The sequence below is a fragment of the Ochotona curzoniae genome, unplaced genomic scaffold, assembly GCF_017591425.1.
Source record: "Ochotona curzoniae isolate NIBS_2020 unplaced genomic scaffold, NIBS_Ocur_1.0 contig_2210, whole genome shotgun sequence".
In the NCBI taxonomy this organism is placed as follows: Eukaryota; Metazoa; Chordata; class Mammalia; order Lagomorpha; family Ochotonidae; genus Ochotona; species Ochotona curzoniae.
Genome location: NW_024465369.1, coordinates 27,426,018 through 27,451,164, shown reverse-complemented (window position 1 = coordinate 27,451,164; position 25,147 = coordinate 27,426,018). Strand labels below are relative to the sequence as shown.

General features: G+C 40.3%; 1 protein-coding gene across 1 annotated transcript in view; it reads left to right on the top strand.

Annotated features, from left to right (window-relative positions):
* Positions 1-4,070: 4,070 nt before the first annotated feature.
* The window catches only part of COBLL1 (cordon-bleu WH2 repeat protein like 1), a 133,935-nt gene continuing 112,858 nt past the window's right edge, over positions 4,071-25,147 (top strand). Inside the window, exons 1-2 of the mRNA XM_040971998.1 lie at positions 4,071-4,156; positions 4,844-4,912. Of these exons, the coding sequence (XP_040827932.1) occupies positions 4,071-4,156; positions 4,844-4,912 (155 nt within the window). The remainder of the gene's footprint in view (positions 4,157-4,843; positions 4,913-25,147) is intronic.

Below are 25,147 nucleotides of genomic sequence, written 5' to 3'. Positions count from 1 at the left end.
CCTCTCTAATTCTGCCTTTCAAATAAATTCTTTTTTTTTTAATTGCATGAATTTCAAAATGTTTTCACACCAAAACAGCCTTATTTCTAAGTTTATTTTCTCATTAACTTTTTAAAGTATTTTTGCATATTTAATAGGCATATAAGCTGTTCCCTTTATACTTTTCAATAGACCTCTGAAATCTAGGATATCGTTCAAACAGATGCATACAAAAATAAACTTTCTACCTTGGAAATTAAGTAATCCTGTGTACCGTGCTTTCTTATTAGGATAAACTCAATTTTTCATCTATTCCATGTGAAGTAGTCTGTCAGCCAATTTTAGTAGAAAAATCCTTTTCTGATCCAAGTTCTTCTTGAGATTTTTCCAGAGGAGTGAAATCCAGGTTTCTCTTTCACTTCCACAAATAGTCTCAGGAATCCTCCTGTGATCAGGACCATGTCAAGCAACAAAGCAGAAGACACAGTTAGTCCTTAAAATTTCAACCCCTTCAACTCTGCACTTGAGACAAGGAATGATTAAAACACAAAGTGCCATGGGCTTTGTCCCACTAAACAGAATCCAACAGGGGCTCAAGAAAGCGCCAGGCTCCTTCCACCTGTCAGCCAGGGCAGTCCTCCTGTGGGATAGTGCCTGAGCACAGGCAGTCAAAACGCCTGGATGCAGCAAAGGCAGCAGAGATTTCTGAACAGAAAAAGTTAGCAAAAGTTTAGAAAACAGAGTAGTTCTGAAGCAATTTGGTATAACTCGAGGGGAAGTTTTATCTTTATGTAAAACAATGAATGGCAACAGTGATTACTGATGTCCTAGTGAGCTGTGTAACCAACAGACCACAGCAGAGGGACCATGGTACTACAGCAGAAGAGTATTATCAGATCTAGTCTTGGTTTTGAAAGTTGTCCTAAGTTACTAGAGTTAAGGTGGACTCAGTAATGCTGGGAAACAAACCAATATCTTCAATATCTCAGTGGTTTTCCCCATGTACATTTCTTCCTTGCTTTTGCAGCTTGTGTTGGAGGTTCTGAGATTCTCCCAGCAGCTGTGCTCAGTGTGACAGTGCACATCCTGGCCAATGTTCCTTCTCACCCTCGCCCCTGTGACTGCAGCCACAAGGGAAATGAACAGAACAAGGCCTGGCCCTCATGTGATTCTCCCATGAAAGGAAGCCGTGCCCATCTGTTCACATTTCACTTACCAAGGTCAGCCACATGCTACACCTGGTTTCACTGGATCGGGAGTCTGACCTTCTCTTATGTCTTTTACCAGAAGGAAGAAAGGAAAAATTGGGAAGCACTGAAAATACCTTCGGAGTGATGAAGATGTTATGAAAACACTACATTTGAGATTTAGGCTAACACGGTCTACAATGCTACTAGCAAGTCATACATTCAGTTTAAAACTAAAGTTTTAATCTAAATCCGGTGATTGAAAACTAAAACATTAAGAGGTTTCACTGTCACTCCATATTTGCACCACTGTCTGTGTAAGCAACTGTAAAAGCTAGTCATTTATAGACCTAAATGAATCATGAAATTATTTAACCTGGGTTATTGCTTCAAGATTAAAATGCTGGCATTTAGGTGAACTGCTTTCATTAATTATGCTTCAGTCACTTAAAAGGAGCTTTGTATGATTATGGTTCCAAAACTCTAGTGAAAATAAACCACTTTTTCTCCCTTCTCACATCTAAAGAGACAATGAAAAAACTGCACTCTGACTCTGCACTAAAAGCAACAAATACTGATATCTGCCCATTAGAAAATGGCATATTATTACAGGCTGGGACCTTAATTTCAGCAGTCTGTATGGTTGCTACAATGACAAGAGGCATATTTAGTCAAGTATTAATTCTAAACATCAATTTAGTTAGCAAATGATACCCTATCAAGGTGAAGGGCTGTCACCTGGCCTTACTACAGCAGAGACCACTCAGATGCTTCCTTTTTCAAGGTCTATCAGTAAGCTCTATGCTGCTCAGTAAATTTCACAGTATTTTCTGAAAGCATGCTTGGATCTACCAAAATAACCTGCACCTTAAAACAATCGGGCACTTGTGAAAATCTAAATGAAATATGCAAATATACCTCTTTGTCAGGTGTAAAGAATCATCTAAACAGTATGCACGTGGTACACTAGCTCAGGGCTCTGCGCGATTCTTTTATCCCAGGAAAACTTTCAGAAGGTGAATAAAGCCCGGCATTCCTTAGTTTATGGATTGCAGTAACGTCCAGTGCTCCAGTGCTCTCCTCACCGCTGTTGGTCTGAAAAAAAAAAAGCCTCTGAAGACAGGGCAAGCTTAAACCTGCTAGCCACGAAAAAGATCAGTTTCACAGGTAGGCTTTTAAAAGAGTAGTAATCATTCGTAGAGGTCACGTCAAGCAGGAAACACACACACAAAACCCAATTCTGGATGTCGAAGGTCAGACTGGCTTAAGCTTGCAGGCCGGTTCTTCGAGTTTCTCTTCGCACTTCCGCGGCCAGCTGGGTCCTTCCCAGGCAGGTACCCTTCCTCCCGCCCCACCTGTCCGGTCTAGGCGCGTCGGCTTCCCCAAGCGAGGCCCTAGTGGTGGGAATGGGAATACTCCTCCAGGGAGCTGCCTTTCTGTTTGGCTTCCCCAACCGGTCCCCCAAACACCCAAAACCCTGGGGAAGGAAATTCCAGCTCGTTCGTCGCCCGCCCCCGCCCCGGTCCTCTCTCCGGCTCGCTGCCTCGCTCGCTCCAATGCCGCCCAACTCGTCCTCACTTCTGGGTAGCCGGGCGGCGAAGGCGGCGGGCTGCTGGGCTCCGGGCAGAGCATGGGGCAGGGTGAGTGCGCGGCCGGGGAGAAGCCCGCGGGGCAGGGGCAAAGCGCTGAGTAGGCCCGGCCCCTGGGACGGAGCCTCGGGGAGCGCGCTCTCCTCAGTGCAAGTCCTGGATTGCGAGCCAAGCCGCCAAGCGCGCGGGCCGGGGGCGGAAAGAGGAGGAGATGAAGCTGCGAGAGAGAACAGGCGAGCCACTGTCTCCCTTTGGAAAGAAAGTAGGAGTCCTGGGTGGGAAAAGAGAGGTCCGCCCTTCCAACTTTTCCTCGGGAGAACTTTTCCCAGGGACTTGTGTTTGTTCCAACTTGGCCGGAGGAAGCCGGGGTGCCCTGCCGGCGTGGCGGCTGTGCCTGCGCGCCCGGCCCCGCTCCTCTTCCTCCTCCTTTCTCCTGTAGCCGGGGCAGCTCTACTCCCTCCCCGAGAGGCGCCAACCGGTGCCCCCCAAATCAAACCCACGGGGGCGGGGGCTGCCCGCTACAAGCCGCGGCCACGGCGCCCGCGGGCACAGAGCCGGACCTGCAGGTGGAAGCGCACCGGGAGGCGGGCCGGCCCGACGCTCACGCGGACCGGGCGGGCTCCTGACGTGCGGCCAGCCCCGCTCCGGCCCTGGGAAGGCGGGCGGCCCGCCCTGACCTCCCGCCTTTCCCACCCCAGCAGTGACGCGCCGCCTCCGAGCTGGAGCCCGCGCAGAGCCGCGCAGGGCGATGGACGGCCGAGCCTCCAGCGCGCACGACGCCCGGGCGGCGTCCCCGCCGCTCGCCACCGCCGCCTCCTCAGGGTAAGCCCCGAGCGCCGCGCCACCTTCCCGCCCGGAGGACACCGACGCCTCGCCGCCGGCTTCACCTGCCTGGCGACTCGCTCGCTGCTCTGCCAGCGGCCTGATTTCACTCGCCGTCCTACAAGGCGGCCGGCGACGCGGCGTCCTCCCGGCCTTGCTAGAGGGGGAGCCCGTCCGGGGTAGGGTCTCGGGCGGTGTTGGGTGGCTTTCTTACGGGGGGCTGCCCTGGTTGCGGAAGGCCGGCTGAATGCCAGGAATTGGGCTAGGAGTCCGGCAGCAAAAATTGTAACAAAGGGCTCCTTGTTGGGGCGCTTGGAGGAACGATGGACGATACCTGTAAAGGAACTCCCGAAAAAGAACAGCGACAACAGAAAGTTTCCTTTTTGTTGAAGGGCAGGGTCCCGGGCGGTGGAGCAGGGTCAAGGTGACTGGGGAAGGGGCTTTCTGAGAGCGGGAGGAGGGCGTCCGGAAGGTGTGCCAGCTGTCAGCCCGCATGACAGTTCCGGGAACAGGCGGGGTGCTCCCGTCTCTCGGGGGTGTGTGCGCCCGTGGCCAATTGCTGGTGCCAAATCCAAGCGGGTAGGAAGATTGTAATCAACTTTTCTTATTCTCACGTGTTTGAAGGAGAGATTGGAGGGGAAGAGGCCGTGACATGGGGAGTTAATATACAATGAAGCATGTCTTCCTGCCAGATATGCTAATCAGCACCTTGCCCAGCTGTTGGGCAAACAGGAGAACAGGTAGCGCTGCAAGGAGAGAACTGAGAACAACCTTGGTCTTAGTGAGCAGCTCAGACCTAGGTGGACTCTGGTACAGGAAACCCCTTCGATGACCTGGAACTTTCCTCCTTAGGATTCCCTTGACCCAGAGCGTCTTTTCTTCCTTAATCAGAAACTAGAAGCCTCTAGTATAGAGAATACGAACATTAGGAAAAAAACACGTTGCAGAAGAAAAAAACAAAATGAATGAGAGTTGTGTAGTTTTCCTGACTGAGTAGTGGCAAAGTCATTTTTCCCTGGAACATGACAGGCGTTTCCTTAGAAGCAAGTCATAGCGTGTTTGTTCATCAGAGACCATGCAAACACTGGTGGTTGCAGAGAAGAAACATGGAAAAGTCTCAGCAACATGACTAAGCTAAAAGATATTTAGTATAATGCTTACACAAAGGAAACATGTCGCCAATGAATTAATGCTTTCATTTTTCTCCAGTTAGCTATCTTCTTCCCACAAAAAGACTCTTGCTGTTGATTTCTCTCCTTTCCCTAGCTCTCTTGTTGTTTACACTGCTAGAGATTCTGCTGAGTATTCCCACCTAAGGATATCTGAGTTAATCAGGTAATGAGTATAAATGCAAGATCTCTGGCTGGACCTACAGGGTTGCATACATTGATTCTGGAATGCTGACTTATATCCAGGTACCACAAAATAAGATGGAATTAAGCTGACTTTATGAATGGATTAGGTTAAGGTGCTTTTAACAATACCCTCCCACACCAAAAATGCAGAAATCAAATGATAACTTTTTGCTTTAGAGTCTCTTCCTTTTGTGTTTCTCTTTATTTTTAAGTTATTCATTTGTTATTATTATTTTTGAGAGAGAGCTCTTCACCTTCGGTTCATTCTGCAGTTGTGGGCAGTACTGGAATGAACCAGACAAGCCTGGAGCTGGGAACTCCATCCAGGTTTTCTAGGAGGATGGCAAGGACCCAACTACTTGAGCCGTCAACTTGGTCTCCCCGGTTATGCGTTGGTAGAGGGTGAGGATCAGGTGCTGGGACTCGAAGGCAGGCACAGGTGTGGGGTGCAGGTAGCCCCAGCAGTGTAGGAACCACCCCCAGACTCCTCTAAACCTGTGAAGTAGCAGCAGATCAGTAAAGGTTCACAGAAAATGAACTTTAAACATTAATTTTGAGCAAGCAAAATGGAAATGCATGCATGATTCTTCACAATATACATTTTTCCACGAAGGTTTTGAAAGCCCCTCTGAGGTGAAGTCAGAAATCTCTGAGTTAAGGAGTGGAAAGAGCTTTCTAGTGACAAGCACTGTAGAAAAATGCCTCCGGGTTTACTTCGGAGAATGTAAGGCTAAACTGATAAGCTCTTTGCTTTGAAATAATATACGAAAGTGCTTTAGTTCCAGTCTCAAAGAGTCTCTTTAAATTTTTCATTGATTTATTTTTACTTGTTTGAAAGGCAGGCAAACCAGATCTTCCATCTGCTGGTACGTGGCCAAGTACCTGCAACAGCCAGACAGGGTTGGTCCACACTGCAGTAACGAGCCAGGGATGAACTCCTGGTCTCCTGCATGGCTGTCAGGGACTCCAGACTTGGCCCAATACCTGCTGTCTTCCAGGCTGAACATTCACAGGAAGCTGATTCTGAGGCTGAGCAGACACTCTTAAGCCCAGGCGTTATGGGATATGTGGGATATACGTCACTATGCTTCTAAGCAGTGACAAGATGCACCCCCCCAAAAAAAAGAGTATTTTCAAAGAAATGTGCTATTCCTTCCTCAGATTTAAGGAGGGACATCTGGAAAAACATAACATCCTTTGTGAAAACAATACTGTCATATTTTACTTTATTATATTCAGAGAAATTATCACAATCAGAAAAATATAAACACCAAAACATTACATCTTTACTTGTCCCTTGGCATAGTCCTCCAAACACCTGTTTTAGAACGTTTGGTGAATAGTCTATATGGCTTTGGTTCTTTCTCAAAACCCCAGAATATTAAAATGCTTTAGATTATAGGGGATAAGAGTAGTTAGAAGGTGGCAGGAAATAATCTTAATGTTAAAATTGTCAGGTTTAGGAGGTAAATTCCCAATTCTGAGGCCAATTGTATTAGGACCCAAATCACCAGTAGGGCCTAACTGAGGCCTTGTCTTATAAAATTTCCTCATGAAAGAATTCTTCAGTGGTATTTTCCAAATTTTACACTTGTAGCAGGACATTCCATTTTCCTTTATTTCTTTTTTCTTTAAAATTTAATTGTATTTGAAAGGCAGATCATATTTACAGAGAGAAGGAGAGTTGGAGAGAAAGCTATTCCATCTGCTGGTGGAGCTGAGCCAATCCAAAGATGGGAACTAGAAGCTTCTTCTGGGCTCCCATATGGGTGCAGGGTCCTGAGGTTTTGGTCCATTCTCTACTGCTTTCCCAGACCATAACCAGGGAGCAGGCTGGGAAGTGAAGCAACTGGGACATGAACCAGCATCCATATGGGATCATGGTGCTTGCAAGGTAAGGATGTAGCCACTGAACCATGGTCCGAGATCCTCTATTTTTATTTAATTTTTATTTTGAGATGGCATTTTAAAATTGTACTATGATCAAAAGCATAATGCTGCACTAAAGAGTTCAACAAATAGCAAAAAAGGTGATGGTTCAGCAGCAGAATAGACAAGGGATACACACAGTAATCAAATGAAAATATGTTCAGCTGTACTCATATGAAGTAGATTTTAAAGTCGTCAAAATCAGTAAAAGTGTAGTAGCATGTAATAACAATTTATCCAACGAAGACTTAAAACCTAGCTCGACAAAACAGTGCATTTGCAGCCAATCTGACAGTTGCAGACTTTTTCTTTTTTGTTTATTAGTTCCCACATGAAAGGAAGAACATGCGGTATTTGTCTCATAGCAGGTCATTTTCAAGAAATACAGTGCATCTTCGTGTTTTCCCAAGGAGGCTCTGAAGCCTAAGGAGACTAACTTTGTTGAAGCCCCAGAGCAAAGCTGGAAGGAAAACACAGGGCTTAACTTGCCCAGATCACTATGTTAATTGTTTTTAGTGTTTTCTTGCCTATGGAATGAGATGAATATCTATATTTTAATGAATTTCTGGTGTAGACGGTCCATTTTGCTGGGAGGTGGTGCCTTTAAGAGGTGAGTGGGTTGGTTAAGAGAAGTTAATGCGTGTCTGGTGGGAGTGGGTTTCTATAGAGTGAGTCTGGCCTTCTCCTTGCTGCTTTTGCCTTCCACACAAGTACTGTTTAACTCAAGGAACTTTGCTGTGGATGTATATGTCATAAGACAGCCAGGCAGAAGGCCCAGATGAGGGACCACACAAATGAGGGCCACTTTACTGTGTCTTGGCAGCCTCCAAAATTTTGAGGTAGGTAAATGAATTTTTTTTTTTTTTTTTTTTTTTAAGAAATAAAGTGCTTTGGCCAGATGGGTTGGCTAGCCCCAGCGGTGGGCTCCCAGGCAGTGGGCTCCCAGGCAGCAGGCTCCAGCCGGGTGGCTCAGCCCCATTGGCCAGCCACAGGCTTGGAGCCAGGTGGGTTGGATAAGTAAATAAATACATTAAATAAATAAAGTGCTTTGTTTCAAGTATATAGTTTTGGGATCAATCTGGTTGCTAGTTCCCTCATTGTTTACATGATACAGTTGTACTTTGAGAAATGAGTGATCATTTTGAGAAAAGTTGTTTTTTGGTCTCTTGGTTGCTGTGTTACAGTCTCAGTAACAGTTGTAATACCGCAATGAATACATTAAACATTTTTACATTGCCTTTATACATTTAAGCCTTAGCATCATGAATTCATACAAATTATGGAGGATGGATGGCAAGCCATTTTCAATGAGGTAACAATGCACCGAGTTGTAGGTGATTTAGGGTCAGCTGCTGAGAAGTAGCTGTCCTCAAGGGTTTCAATTCAGTGCTGCTCTTGAGTGTCTTTCATTTGGGTCTTCAGTGTACTGCCTCAGCATCTTACCGTCCAAGATTAGTGCCTTTTCTTACTGAGAAAGTATTCATTCTACATTTTTTGTTTTTTTCCCATGGGATTGTTTGTTAGCCTTTGAAGTGAGACAGAGGAATTAAATCTCAAAAGTCACTAAGTGTTAGATATTTTGATTTTTCCTGTGAGATTGTTTTCATTATTTCTTTATTGTGTTATACTTACATAAGTGCTTTTTCTAAATTCAGTTGTAAGAGATAATTTATTTTGGGCTCAAGAAAAAAAAGCCACATCAAACCAATATAGAGTTTAATCACAGTAAAGGAGTTTTGGCTGGTTACAGAAGACACTGTAGCCAATTAACTTGTTATAAACAATTAATGACTCTGTAATCACTAGGTGACTTTCTGCATGTTGTTTTCTGTATAAAATTTCTTTAAAAGTTGGCTAATCACCATGTTGGAGTTTTCTGTATTCATTTGTGATTCTATAAACTGCTTGATTTCCATATTGATTTTCTTTACTTTGCCCCCATAACTATGGAATTCAGTTGATCTAAGGAATTTTCATTAAAAATAAGAGCATATAATATATGCTTATAATACGTACTCATTCATATATGTGACTATTGCATATTTTCACATATATGAAGTTTAGCTGCTTTGATTTGCATAGAGATTTAGATGAAAATGATCCCTTTTATAATTGGTTTCTGCAAAGTGGTTTGTGTTTTTCTTTTGAATGGAGCAGCAAATGCTATTAGAGTACATTGACTGTCAAGTTGAAATGCTGTTTGAAGGGGAAATTGGCTTCTTTCTCTGCTGTGGATAATATGGTATGCTCCACTTAAAAGTAATTGTTCTCTGCTCTTACTTGGCTACAGTTATCTGTGGTCTGAAAACAGTATATAGAATATTCCAGAAATAAACAATTCTGAAGTTTTAAAGCGTGTGGCATTTTGAGCAGTGTGATTAAGTCATGGTTTCTCATCCGGACTAGGAATTACCCTTTGTTCAGATTAGTTACCCTATGAATGCTCCCCATCTGTCAGCAACTCACTAGCCATTTCCATGATCAGACTTGCTGTGGTATTTTAGTGGTTGTGTTCAAATAACACTTACTTTGCTTCGTAATGGTGCCCAGCCTCAAAAGCAGTGGTGCTGGGAATTGTGATCTGCCAGAGAGGAAATAAAATAAAATGGTGAAAAGGTGAAATTATTGTAAGACATTCATGTAACTTTTATTACAGTATATTGTTAGCATTATTCTTTCATCGTTGGTAATCTTACTTTGCTTAATTTGTAAGTTAACTTTATCATAGGTATGGATAGGAAAAAAAAACAACTCAAACAGTATGGCTGTGGTTTTAGCCATCTGCTAGGGAGAGTTCAGGACAGGGTAGGAGGTGCTACTGAACTGAAGTCACCGCAGTGTTCTGTCTTAGCACTTCACCGATTAAAATGACATTAATGACTTAGAAATTGCTGACATCAACCTGGCCGCTTAATCTACCAGGGCTCGTGTTCTTTACTTTCCTAAACAGATAAGCATTTTTTTTCTTTGAGTCTTTGAAATTTAAATGTCAAGGACTTAGTTGACCTTACTTTGAATGATTGTAATATTTGATTCTGAAACAAATCTTTGAAAATAGACAAGGGGAATAAAACCCCACATTTGCAGCTTTGAAGCTATGGAGTAAGTAATTTAGCAACTGCCTTTTTTTAAGCTTCTATTTGAGTGCATTATTGATTCTATAGTTTTATTGATTTATAAATTGAATTACTAGTAGGGAACATTTCCTGAATGCTTGGAAATTCAATGAGTTAACTGAGGCTTTAATACGAGATTTACCTAGTGAACTTCAGTACTCATTCTCTTTCACCCCTATCCATTCTGATTTAAATTGATTCGGACTGGAACAAGAGCATAGCTGGTTTTAAAGTGCCCTGGAGGTGACTCCGGTTCGCAACCAGCTTTGATAAACTATCTGGAATCAACAGCTGAGATGGAGATGATGTCATAAATGGGTTGAAAGCTGCTATTGATTAGTGTTAGGTATCTCCAAATGGAAAGATTGAGCATCATTTTTCTCTTCTAAAGATTCAGTTTAGGTGCTTCACAGCATTATTTTAAACTTTGTTGCTACTCATTTGTGAGGAAGAATATTGCTTTCATTATGCAGTTATGATCCCAGATCTGCTATCTTTATCAATAGAATCATTTTCATCCAGTCTGTTGGCTAAAATTAATTATACTGAGTAACCAAAGAAGATTTTTATTTAAACGACTTGGCACATACATCGTTTTTATTCTTTTAAAAAACTGGCATGGTAGCCTAGTCACTAAAGTCCTTGCCTTGCATAGATCAGGATCCCCTATGGACACCAGTTAATGTCCCAGCTGTACCACTGCATTCCAGCTCCCTGCTTATAGCCTGGGAAAGCAGTTGAGGATGGCCCAAAGCCTTGGGACCCTGCACCCATGTGGGAGACCTGGAAGAAGCTCCTGACTCCTGCTTTGGAATGGCTAAGCTCTGGCCTTTGCAGCCACTTGAGAAGTAAGCCAGCAGACAGAAGATTCTGTTTCTTATTCTCTCTGTGTAATTGCCTTTCCCATAAAAATGAATAAGCCTTTAAAAAAATCCATATTTTATATCTAAAGAGCTCAAACTTTTGTGTATATATAAAACCAGTGTTGAGCATTTAAATGGAATTTGGGAGCAAGCACTTAGTGTGTAACTTCAGGCACTTGTGTTCCACGTTGGAGTACATGACTTTCATTCCCACCTCTCGTCTCTTAGCTCCAGCTTTTCCAATACAGACCCTAACTGGCAGCGGTGATGGCTCTGGGACTTGGGCCTACTACTCACCTGGGAGACCTGTATTTAGTTCACAACTTTTGACTTTGACACTGGTCCTTGGGGGAATCTGGGGAGTGATCCAGTGGATGGGAACTCTCTGTCACTGCCTACCAAAAAGACAAATATTTAAAAATATGGTTAAATATTTGAGTTATGTCATCAAAGTTATATATCATTTTCATAGGTTTGGGATGGTTTAATTAACTCATACTAAACTGGCAGCTGTATTTGGTCGTACAGAGTCTGTACCTGTTCTTGCTATTTGCCAGTTATGAAATTACAACAAAATATCGGAAAGTAGGATTTGTTTTTACTAAGAAAAATGAAATTACTCATGCAAACAATGCTAGACTTCTCTTTCAAAGTCTAGTTTCCTTTGAATGAATTAGAGTATACTTAAATAGCAGTATTATGACTAATAAATGCCCAGTGCTATATTATTCGGTCAACTACTTTTCAATTGGTCAAAGCTAGGGATCCCTTATTTTATGGAAAGTATTCTTTAAGGTACTCAGAGATAGCTTCTTGTCTAAAGGGCTTTATTAAAGAGTATCTGTACAGGAAATAAAGTGTGTTAGATTAGAAAAAATTATTTTGAGGCTTGCTTAAAAACTTGATATTTTTGGCCTGGCGTGGCAACCTAGTAGTTAAAGTCCTCGCCTTGAACGTGCCAGGATACCATAATGGCCACCAGTTCTAATCCCAGCAGGCCTGCTTCCCATCCAGCTCCCTACTCGTGGCTAGGGAAAGCAGTCGAGGAAAGCCCAAAGGCATGGGACCCTGTACCTGCATGAGAGACCCGAAAGAGCTCTTGGCTCCTGGCTTCGGATTGGCGCAGCTCCAGCCGTTAAAGTCATTTGGGGAGTGAACCATCTGGTGGAAGATCTTCCTCTTTGTCTCTCCTCCTCTGTATATATCTGACTTTGCAACAAACATGAATAAATCTTAAGAAAAAAAAAAGGTGATGTTTTCAGTATCCCAGGGGGTAGTTTTGAGGATAAGATACCAAGGATCTCATTGGGATTATCCAGGCTTGATGCTTGCCTCCTTATTCTGATTTCCACTTTTTCAGACCTTGGGAGGCAACTGTGATGGCTTATAGTATTAAGTTCCTGCCTCCTATATTGGGGAACCTGGATTGAATTTTAGCTCCTGATACTGGCCCAGCCTGGGCATTTGGGGAGTTAACCAGCAGATTAGAGCTCTCTCTTTTACATACATTTTAAAAGTTATTAAAAATTGTTAGCCTAATTAATGGGCCAGCAGTTATATTTGTAAAGGTTAAAATGGTCCATAGTTGTTTTTTTCTCTTAAGTTAAAAATTATTTATGTAAGTTGAATAAATGTCATGTATTTCACAATGCATGTTTAATACAGTGATACAATTAAATGTGCATGACAGAAATTTGCCATTTTAAACATTTTTGAATGTGCAGTTCAGTGGTATTGCATACATACACACACACACACATACACATATATATATGTTATTTTGTTGAATCTGAGTTCTACATTTTGGATATTTAGTGTTTATGTGTCAGAAAAAAATGGAGATGATTTTTCCTCTGTTATGACACCAAAATCCACACAGAAAACTCCTGTAACTTCCAAGTTGTGAGGGTGTCTTCCTAGGAGCAGGCAATCGGTTTTGTAGCAGCAGACACCAGCTGACTGTTAATTCAGTTCTGACCTTACCTGGAGATAGCATCAGATCCCACAGCTGAGGGCTCAGTATCTAAGAGTACCCAACTTCAAATAGCAGTACAAAGTCCCCAGGAGTTTACTTGTAATTCTGCCCAAGCAACTCTAAACTGTGGTTCCCACAACCCTGGTTTCCTTCAGATGTCAGTTGTTGCTTGAATGGCTCACATTACTTGGGGAAACACAATGTACTAGTGTATTATAGTGCTTCCCCTTATAATAAGGTATATGCAGATCCAGAGAATGCAGCTATCCACAAGCTCTCTGACACCTGTCCCTCTGTGTTTTTATGGAGGATTCTTTGTGCTGGTGCAGTGGCTGATAGACTGGGTGGGGAGCCCTGCAAACCTGTCCATTCAAATCCATCAACATTTCTTTCTCAAAGGTATGGGGCAATGCGCTTCTGGAATGAGGAGGGTCCTTTGACTCTTCTGAGTTTTTTTTTTTTTATGACCTGTGTTGGTGAGGGAGTTATCAGCCAGTTATTGTGTCTGAAAACCAAAACCTATGTATCATATCAGCTTGTAAAGAGTTTAATTGACAGCTGACAGGTGCTATCCCATTGTAACTAGGGAGTCTAGATGGAGACCATATGGACTTCCAAGTCAAGAATATTTGTCCTCTGACTTTATAGAGAAAATTTTCTGGCCCCCTGAAGTTAAAAAGTTATTAAATGAAGTAGTTCATTTACAACAGGAGATTTCTATATATTGAAATTATGTTATCTGCACATAAAATAAGATTTTAATAAGAAATTTTACAGAAAGACAGTGGGACTGGTGCAATGGGGCTGGCATCCCATGAGGACATTTGTTTAAAAGCTGACTGCTGGGGCTGACACAATAACTCAACTGAGCAATCCTCTGCCTGTAACTACCAGCATCCAGTATGGGTGTCAATTTGTGTACTGGCTGCTCCGCTTCTGATCCAGCTCCCTGTGTATGGCCTGGGAAAGCAGTATAGGATGGCTGAAACCTTGGGCCAACCATGCATCCATGTGGGAGACTTGAAGAAACTCCTGACTTCTGGCTTTGGATCAGCTCAGCTCTGGGTATTACTGCCATTTAGGAAGTGAACCAGAGATGGAAGAGCTTACTCTCTTACTCTTTCTCTCTGTCCATCTGCCTTACCAATAAAAATAAATAGATCCTTAAACAAACAAACAAAAATACCTGGCTGCTGTTCTTCCAACCCAGCTGGCTGCTAATGTGCCTGGGAAAGCAGCAGAGAATGGCCTAAATTCTTTGGCCCCTGAACTCCTGTGGGAGAAATTTCTTCTCCACACTTTGTGGGAGACTATAGGCTCCTGGCATCACACTGGTCCAGCTCTTCCCATTGCAGACATTTAGGGAGTGAACCAATAAGATCTCTGCCTCTCCGTAAGTCTGCATTTCTAATTAATTACTCTTATTAAAAAAAAAGGCTTGGGTCCTTTATAGATATTTTAGAGCTGTAACATTATCAGGTATCAGACTATATCAAATTACTATGCTAGAAAAATTTTCACAAAATATAACTGTTGTGATGTTGAAAAACAATGGTGTCTAGGAAGAAATGACCCAGAGATAAAAGGAGTTCCTATTTAGTTATTTGAGTATATATCTATTTTACAAGTTAACTACTTTCTTCATAATTACTTAGCAAGTGTTATTATTGATAAAATATTTCCTTCCATTAAGCCTTTAGCATTCCAACACTACTATTATAGTTATGAGGCATATTTTTATGTCTTGGTTAACTTTTTCCCATCTGTTACAGTAAAAACAAACTAAGAGTATGGGAGACAGTATTTTCCCATGACTATTTATAAAGAGCCAAATGTCATCAATTTTGCATACAAAGTTCATGTCTGAGGAATAAATCCCACGGAAGAGGCTCAGAAAGACTGGCTAGTCTTTAGCATAAGGCTAAAACCAGCTTGGATTTTTGTTTCTGTTCTAGAGTTAAAGTTCACAACACCCTATAGGTTCAGCTGTTTTTGAAGCTATTGCTTCACTTGAAATGTAAAGTTCTGAAGTTTGAAATTTTAGTGTTTTAACAAAATTTTTTCCACTGGGATGGCCAGCTCAGTGTTAATACAATGAAGATTGTAAAGGCAGGAAGAAAAGCCTGTTAAGCTCAATGTATGGACAGTTGAAAATTTAATTGTATTTGTAGCTTTCAGTGAATTGTAGCCATTTATAGACTCTTACAAAGATCAACAACAGCCAAGTTTGGCAGGTAATAAAATAAGTTCTGTGGGTCCTTAATGCTTGTGGCATCCTGTCTGGGGAATATCCTGATTACATTTGTGCCTTTCCCTGCTCATTTAACCTCCTCAGGGATACAGCTACAAGGCAGGCCTTCAGGAACTTGAGGAGGAGGAAACAGTGCCCCGAAGAAATGGATCAGCTCAGTTCTACCCACTCTCTAGGAACAGTAGTGTAGTGTGTGGCTGTGAGATGGAGTGGAGGTACTAGGTGAGTGGGAAGACCTCCCTCTGATTCTCTTGCTTTCCTGTCCTTCAGTTTCCTTTTTCTCTGCTTAATTTCCCAATTTCATTTGTAATTACTTCACACTTAAAGAAAATTTCATTTTGGGGGAGACATGTATTTGAAGATAGTGTGTTTAAGAGGCCAGTCTCTGATATGTGGTTGAGAGTTTCGGTTCAAGATAAGGCTGTGATGATATAGTAATGATTCTGATTTGTATGTGTGGGTGTGTGTGTGGGGGGGTATGTGTGTATGTTGTGTGTTGACTTTATGTAGAACTCAAGAACAGAGGCATCAAAATATGTCTTTGAAATGATAACATGCTTGCAAAAGGTACCTTGCTTCTCAGATCATTTTGAGAGATTAGCACCAAGCAATTGTTATGCATGCTAATGAGTTTGTTAAAATACATTATTTTGTTTAATAGCCGGATACCACAGGTTCTGCAGTTAAGGCGTAGTATAATTGTCAGGAAGCAGAGTTGAGAAACTCAAATCTGGTTGAGAAATTTATCACTCATCAGCAAGGATTTCCATCTCTTACTCTGCCCATGTACTATTATTCTGGAGAAAGAGAACTAAAGAAGTATTAGATGAGTCCTAGGGGAGTAGTGGTGGTGGGAGCCAAAGTTTGAACAGCTGCTACACTTGGGTATCAGTTCAAATTGCTTGAAAAACAGGAAATTGGACTGCTCAGTGCTAAAACGCTACCTACTACCATTCCCAGGCTGGATGGGTATGCCATGGTCTCTAGACCTGTTGATCAGTAGTATATACGATAATTGCTAGCTATTAAACTTATTTAATCCTTTGTGCCAAAATGGAGTACTTGAGAGCAATCCTTTCTTTCATGCCTGTGAGTCACTTGCTGTATCACTGCTTAAACACAATTAAGAATGAAAAAAGGTTACCATCTTATGAGTTGGTATTTGTGTTTCCTGGTGTGTGGCAGTTCTTATTCTGTTATTATTGACCGCAAAAGTGAGCCTGGTGTTCTCCCATTGTAGGAGTAGGTTCTTCTTGCATTTTACTCCCACATAAAATGTGTTATTTGTCATTCCAAGAAAGCAACTAGGTACTTTATGTAAAAAAAATCGAAGGTTTTTTTTTTTTTTTTTTTTTTTTTTTGCAATGACATGGGAGCACAAAGCTTGGAGAATTTTAATGATAATTGAATCTGCATTTGAAGATCAAGAGGAAGACCAAGAAATTACAAAATGTATTCAGTGAATCCAAAAATAAAAACAAGGAGTTTCCGATGGGGGATGAGAGGCACTGGTGCTAGTGCTAGACTGCGCTTGCTACTGAACACAGTTTGAGGTTTGAGGGCTTTGATCCTTGCTGTTTACCTTGTAACTGGTACTGGTTGTGAAACACTTCTGTGATGTTGGGTTATTAGGAAGCATTTTGAGTCCAACACAGTGTGAGTCTTTCATTCTGAATTAAAGATTTTTTATTTTTATTGAGTAGACAGAAGGAGAGATAGACTTTCCATCTGCTAGTTCACTCCTCAAGCAGCTGCAGCGCAGAGAGCTAAGCTATTCTGAAGCCAGGAGCCAGGAGCTTCTTCCACGTCTCCCACGTGGGTACAGGGTCCCAAGGCTTTGGACCATCCTCTAATGCTTTCCCAGGCTACAAGCAGGGAGCTGGATGGGAAGTAGAGCATCTAGGACATGAGCTGGTATCCATATGGGATCCTGACACTTACAAGGTGAGGATTTAGCCATCGAGCCAGTGTGCCAGGCCCCCTTTGTGATTTCTCTATTGGTGATACCTTCTCATAGGAAAAATTTAAAGGAAAATCATAACAATGAAAATTCACCCTAGAGCCCAGCAGTGTGGCCTAGTGGCCAAAGTCCTTGCCTTAAATGCGCCAGGATCCCATATGGGCACCGGTTCTAATCCCGGCAGCTCCACTTCCCATCCAGCTCCCTGCTTGTGGCCTGGGAAAGCAGTCAAGGATGGCCCAAGACCTTGGGCTCCTGTATTCATGTGGGAGACCTGGAGGAGGTTCCCAGATCAACACAGCACTGTCCGTTGCAGCTCACTTGGGGAGTGAATCATCAGACGGAAGATCTTCCTCTCTGTCTCTCCTCCTCTCTGTATATCTGACTTTGTAATGAAAATAAATAAATCTTAAAAAAAGAAAAAAGAAATTCACCTTAACGCCCTTTGTTTCTGTCACCCAGTACCTTCTTCCATGAAACAATCTGTTACTAGTTCTTTTTATTCAGGTAGAATAATCTGTGTTGTTGTTGCCCAATGAAAATACATGCTTCCAATGCAATTAAAATTTTCTAGGAAGCACATTTCTAAGATTAATAGCATATAACACAATTATTATTATTATGGCTCTGTTTTCCCACTTTTTGTATTGTGCTTTTTTATTAATATAAAGAAAATAGTTTTTATGCTTTCCATTGGTACAGTCTTAAAGATAGTAATACGTCCTCACTCGCTGCTTCTTCCTCTTCTTGAACAATATTTGCAGACATAATTTTAGTCTAGTTATTATTCACTGGCTTAATTTGCCTAAAATAATAGTAAAACAGGTTAAAAGCTTGTAAGACCACATTTCTTTTGGAATATAAACACAGGCTAAAAAGTGACAATTATATTCCTAAGTGACCAATTCATTGCTATACTTGTTCTATATTAGCTTCCACATATAAGACAAGACATATGGGCCCAGCATGAGGGCCCAGTTGGCTAATCCTTCCAATGCAAGTTAGCTTTACGTACCCTGGGTAGGAAGTTAGCATTTTAGCATCCTTTCTGTAGTTTACATTTCACTGTGGAACTGAAGAGGCAGAGGCCATATGTTTAAGTTTTTTTGAAGATTTATTTCCTTGAAAATCAGTTACAAAGATGGAGAGAGGTGTGGGAGAGGGAAGATATGAGAGGAGGAGTGTGGGCAGAGAGGGAGAGAGATCAAGAAAGAGATCTCCTTCATCTGCTAGTCCTCTCACTTGATGGCTACAGTTGCCAGAACTAAATCTGGCCAGAGCCAGGAGCTTCTTCTGGGTCTTTCCTGTAGATGTTATGGACCCAAACACTTGGGACATCTTTTGCTGCTTTTCCCAAGTGGAGCATCAGGGAAATGAACTGGTGCCCATATATGGGAGGTTGGTGTCACAGGCAATGACTTACCCACTGTGCCGCAGTGCTGGCCCTGAGGCCATATTCTTGACCTCTTTTGTGTACATTATTTAATTTCCCACTCATATCTGTGTATATAATTACTGATTAGTGCATATATATTACTTGCAATACATGTTGTATGTATTACAGTAGGAGATAGAGATGAGAAGGAAATTGTTCATTGAAGTGGTAGAACTCAGTTATGCAATGTTTTGAATTGACTAATATTCATTTTTATAGCCATTAGCCAATGAATTGCTAAGAGACCATCAAATGCTATGCCATGCAAATGGTTGCTTTAAAGGTTTCTGTTATTGTAACCCATCCTTCTAGGAGAGTCTATTTTGGTATTATTCCCTGCAGTGATATTTTTGAAACAAGCATTTATATCTTCATTACTGTAAGTGAAAATTCTGAGTAATGTTTCCATTTTAGACTTAATAAAAACAAGATCTTAACCATCCTGGCCAAGCTTGTTTCACAAAACGCACAGGTTTTATTATTTAAGGCCTAAATATTTATATTTGATTGATAGTAGAATATTTGATTTATGCAGTATATTTATATATAAATTTTGAAAGTGAATTAATAATTATATTATTAATGAATACATAATAATTCTTAATGATTTGTATCAATTCCCTGAAATCTGAACTTTCAGCAGTCTGTTATTTTGATTCAGGACCCTTGCTTGTGGGGGAAATAAGCCTTTTGTTGTAAAGAATAATAAGCAAATAATAAGGAAAAGCAAGTAATGAAAGCTGTGTCCTTTTAGTTGATGAAAGAAGACACAGAAATTGTAGTGGTATTGTGAGTGTAGCAAATTAAATTTTCAAATAGATAGGTAAGAAAAATTATACCAGTGTTATCAAGTGTTACACTTTAAAATGTGTGTGACACTGTAAATATTATATAGAAAGAAGACTTGTTCAGTTATTCTCTAAGAATATTTTTGGCCAACAAGTTGATACTTCTCATTGTCCCCAAATCAGACAAATTCTAAGCTGCACATTATCTTTTTAAAAATCTTAAATAATAACAGCTTAAATAATAATAATAATGAACAGATGACAGGGCATTCTAGAAAGCATTTTAACTAAGCTGAATGCTCTTCATTTAACTCTGCCACCTGCCTTGTATTGCCTGATGCGGTGAACCAATGCTCTCGGCTCTCTCACATTTAACAGCATTGGATTTTGTTTCAGTCAAAACTGGTCCAGCCAGAAGTCGGACAGTACTTGGCAGGCACCTATTGTAGAGTGGGCTCTGAAAAAGAAGCCCTAAACGTGAATCTCTACTTTGCATCTTATTGGCTGGAACGAGCACTTGTTCCTCCCTTGCCCACCCTCAGTTTCTTGATGGTGAGAGATGATATTTATAGGATGAAACTGGAAGTTTAAGAAATAACACCAGTGTAAAGCAGGCATATGATTTAATTTTGAATATTATCTGTTGCTAATAACCTGTTATGGGGATGGCATTGTTGTACTAATTCAAAGCTAAAGAGGAACGTGGCACTCCTTGCTCTGATTTCCCTGTCTCAGGAAGTGGAAGGTGGGGTAGGTTAGTGTGTGTTTATTTATTTTAAGCTTTATTTATTTATTTGAAGGGCAGTTACAGAGAGGGGTAGGCAGAGACAGATCTTCCAAACACTCATTCATGCCCTAAATGGCCATAATAACCAGGACTGGGCCAGGCTGAAGTGAAGAGCTCCACTGGGTGTCTGACTTGAGTGCAGGGGCCTAGGTATTTGGGCCATTCTCTGCTGCTTTGCCAAGCACATTATCGGGGAACTGGATCAGAAGTGAAGTAGCCAGGACTCCATATTGGATCCAAATGCTCCCAGCAGTGACATAACTATATAGGCCACAGCCCTGGCCCCTGTTAATGATTATGAAGTCGACAGTGGAAGTCTCCATGCCAGATGAAGGGATCCTGTTCTGAATGCAAAATGAGTGTTATCCTTAATGAACATGCATTTCCTAGAGGAGGAAAATACCTCCATAAGATGAGAAATATGCTACATAGGTGACTAATTTCTATTGTTCGCTCACTTTCCCGTTGTGGAGGAGTTGTCTTTCAGTATGTCATTTTTCTTCTCTGTAAGATGAGAGTATGTGTGTCTTTGTGTTAACACTGCTTTGCATTGAGGACAATTTTCTGCAATAAAACCATGAACAAGTCCATCTTAGCCTGAGCAGTGGGAACCTGGGACAACTATTGTACTTGTAGGTTGTCACACATGAAGATTATTTTATTTTTATATTCAATTTAAATCTGGTTTATCATACACAGATACTTTTATTTTTATATTCAATTCATGTCTGCTTTCCTTCTATAAGCAGGAAGTTAAGGCATTACACTTTGCCACAATTGCCATAAGGTATGATTTTAACGATTGAAAAGAGCAAGGAGTACCTAGTAACCCTTGACCTCTGCAGGGTCCTGTGATTGCATCATTCACAGGGAGGATGAGCATGTGCAGAATTAGCCTCAGGGGGTTTGGAGTCGCCTGGCATTCTGCTTCTAAGAACTTCCAAGAATAACAACATCAGTATAGTGAGGAATAGAAAGAAGAATCTTAAATGAGACTAAATACTTGCTGTTTGCTTCCTAGGTTGTATTTTTTAATCATAGTATTAACATGCTTATCACGGAATACTTGAAAGAAATAGAAGTTGCAGGGGAAGCTAACCACTGCCTTTGATGTCTAGCAGTAGTATCACTAGAAACGTAGGTTTCAGTGCCTATAAAACTGTACTACATAATACAATGTAAGCAACAATAAAAAACAAAACAAAACAAAACAAAAAAAGAAACGTAGGTTTTATTTTTTCCAAAAATGTGCTGATCAAGGTACAGGTTAACTTATTTTCTGTAAAAACAACTTTCAATTTTATTAAAGTCTGGGCTAAATGAAGTTAAATTACAACCTTCTTTGAAGGTCTTTTAATATGCTAATCTGGATGATTAAGATTCTAAAATAGAAATCTAAGTCCTATTTCCAAGTTTATCAAAAGAATACAAATGTATGTCTTGAAATTAGTGTTCTGTTAGTTTAGGTGATGCTATAAGTAGAACATATTCTTCTAGATTTCATAGATTGCTAACTCTGCATAGTCTTTTTCATCCCTTTAATGTAGATTTATGTTGTAGGTTATTTTAGCTACTTAAAGTTCATTTAGAGATGTTTTCTGAAATAGTTGTATTGCAAACTATGTATATGTCTTTGGTGACAGTATTCTTTTACATTTTGGTGACATTATTCTGTTGAACATTTGGGTCTTTCCAATAAAATCATTAACTGGGAAAGGATGTGAGCTTTACTCTGGATGAAGGGATTGTTGAACTGAAAGACAGAAAAGTCTGCAGTGGTTTAGGAAACTAGTCTCAGTGTTTATTATTTAAGTTGACATTGTGAAAGCATTGTGTAGCATGGCGCTGTGATTTACCATCAGGAAACAGATGCACCAGGTAAGGCATTTTTAGAGGTAAATTAGGAAAAATCAACTGTTGAAATAAGGTAGAAAGTGAGCTGCTTGCATGTGTAATCACCTGGTTGGTTCCAGGGGATGCATTTCACAAGTACAACCTATGAGTCCCCAAGCTTGGACTTGGTTTCCTCCCAGAAATACTGGGGAAAATTAGGTCAAAAGGAATTCTCATTCTTAATCTTTATTGAGGTGAAGAAGAGTGAAGTGGTTGGGGTGAAGAATTTGGGCCTCTAGACAAAAAAGGATGTAAGTGGGATATTTAAATTTGGATTAGATAGAATTGGGTTTGAAGTTTTTCAATAGATAACCTATTGTAACAACAAGGAAAGAAATGTTGCTGATTGAATCAGCAGTTTATTAACTTATTTTCTACATTAATTGATACTTATTGAAAGTCAACTATGTGGCAGACATTGGGCTGGGCACTAACAGCTAATTGTATTGAGACTATTATACAGTATGTGGAAATTATTTTCATGGAATCAAATCACTTTAGCTGGAATGAAAACATGACTCAGTCTTATTAAAAATACACAACTTTGAATAACTCCCAAGGAGTGTAAACAATACTTTCTTTGTTTCAAAATGAGGAAAGTGCAAACTCTGAGATGCCAACTCTAATGCAGTTTCAAATACCTTTTATTTTTCTGCCTTTGGTAACATTATGTCTGGTCCTAATAGAATTTAACCTTTTTAGAAAGTTTACATGAATATAGAACATGTAAATGCCATATGCCCTCTGCCAAACCACACTGAAATGTTCTCTGAGATGCAGTCTTCTTATTAGTCCCTGGGCAGTTAGTTTGACTGTTATTAGCTAGAACCAAGAATGAGGATCCTTACTGTGTGGTTCTGAGAGGTGGTTGGCTTTTGCCTATTGTGATCCTGCTTGGCTCTCCCAGGTTTCTCCAGCTCAGCTGGGGCTGGGTCAGAGCAGATAGTTAGATATCAAATGGTAAGGGAGATTATTCTTCATCAGCTCTAGCTCAGGAAGTTACTGTTGAAATCTTCAACTTAGGCTTGACTATGTGGAGTGACAAGAGACTGAGAATAGCGTAAGTGATACAGCTGTGGCATTTCGGGGAGACATGGTATTGGATCCAGGCTCTGTCACTGAACAGTTTAGGAGATTTTGTAAACTTATCCCCTTTGCATCGTTTTGTTTTGTTTCCATTTTAATTGAGGATAAGCTAACTATCCTGTACAGTCAAACTTAAAATTATTGGGAAGCACACACATGTAAAACTATTAAAAACTGAGAAAGAAGTAACTCATTGAGCATGGTTTTAAAACTAGATGTCTGTATCTACATTATAACTTGTGAATGTCATTCATTCAGAAGGTTCACAAGACTGGTTAAGTTGCCTACTCTGTTTCTCTTCAGTCAGTTTATGGTTGATTTGATCCTTGGCCTAGGATCAGTATTTCCCCAAATATAAATAAGGATGTATTGTAACCCATTAATTCATGGCATGTGATTCTCTGTAAGGAGGTTCCCCAGACCTAAGCACTCATTAGAAGAATACAGTCATTAGATAAGGCAGTACCTGGCAAGATGTGGAGATAGTGAACACACAACGTGTACATTATAAAATTTAATTACCTCTAGTAGAAAAAAATTAACAAACCAATTATATTCTGTCACTGGACTTTATTGTTGCCAGTGGTTGCTGATGAAAAGACCTTGTTTCTTTTTTTTTTTTTTTTGGTGTTTTTTTAAATTAATTAATTAATTTATTTTTCACATTTTATTATTATTGCTATCATTTTACGATATAATTCCATATTCCCTTATCCCCTCCCCAGTTCCCTCCCCCCCAGTTCCTTTATATCATTACTAACATATAGTTCTTCATACTCAGTCATATAAGACCTTGTTTCTGACAAGACAGTTCCCCCTTAGTATGGGATAGATTTTGTTTTCTGCCTCCCCAGTCATGTCTAGGCCTCCATTCATTGTACACAGACTGTAAGTCGCTCACTGCCTGATTTCTACTTGGTCACATCATTTTCATGTCTGTAAACTAGAAATAGCTTCTTTACGTTATTAACAGTTTCTGAGAGCCATTTACTGACTGTCGATTATACATATCTTGAAACAAAATGGTCTTGTCTTAATAAGCTATGCTTTCTTCTCTGAATTCTTGAATGAATTTAGAGAATTCTCTTGGTTGTGGAGCGATAGAACACCTGTATGAGGCTGTTCTGTCTCCTTGAGCCTTGTGGTCCCCACTGCAAGTCAGCTCAGATTTGTTTCCACTTGAATTCTTATCTAATTAAAAACTGTCAACAGCATTCCTGAAGGCATGCTACTATTTTGATAACAAAGGAGACAGCACTTTTCCTTTTTTTTTTTTTGTTCTTACTTAAGGAAATGTAACCAGGTTACTACTAATCATAAATGACTGAATATTGGTGAGAACCTCAAAGTCTTGGAAAGGAAGATATGATCAGGTAACTGAGAAGCACATTAAAATGTGTTCACACATTGAAATGGTATATTTTCTCATAAATGTAGCCACTCTGATTAAAATCAGTGGGTTTTTGTTTGTTTGCTTTGGACAGCTTTAATGCTTATCACACTTTACTGTTTTCTGATTTTAGAGAACTAGGTGATTTTAGAAATCTGCCCAACATCACTTTTTGACATTGATGTTTTCTGAGAGTAATTATATATTTGACAAATATAAGAGCTTTTTGCCACCTATAATAAACTGCTATGGAAAGAGGAAGAATTTAGAATTCATAAGGAAAAAAAAAAGTAGCTAAACTAGTTGTTTCTTTATTTCTCCCCTCTGAAACATTAAAAAAAATTTTTTTTCCAAGATTTTATTTAAGGATGACTTTAAATGAGTCAGTGAAAGCATGGAGTTTCAAGATTACAAAAATAAAAGCATAATGAGTTTCTGAACAATTGTATTTTTCTTACCTTCACATTCACTTAGTTTGATAGTTTAACACATTTCCTGATACCACTAAACATTCGTCATGTTTTTCTCCTTTTCAGTTTGATTTATATATATATTCTCAAATTTTGCTGTTTTCCAGTCTAATAAAGGGTAATATCTATCTTTGTGTGTCCTAAACATTTTGTGACATTTGAAAACATAAAATATTTAATGTTCACTAATGTTTCTCAAATGAATTAAATTCATTTTATATGCTTTTTCTTTTATGTTTATGTATGCATCCTTCTCATTGATTCTTTTAAAG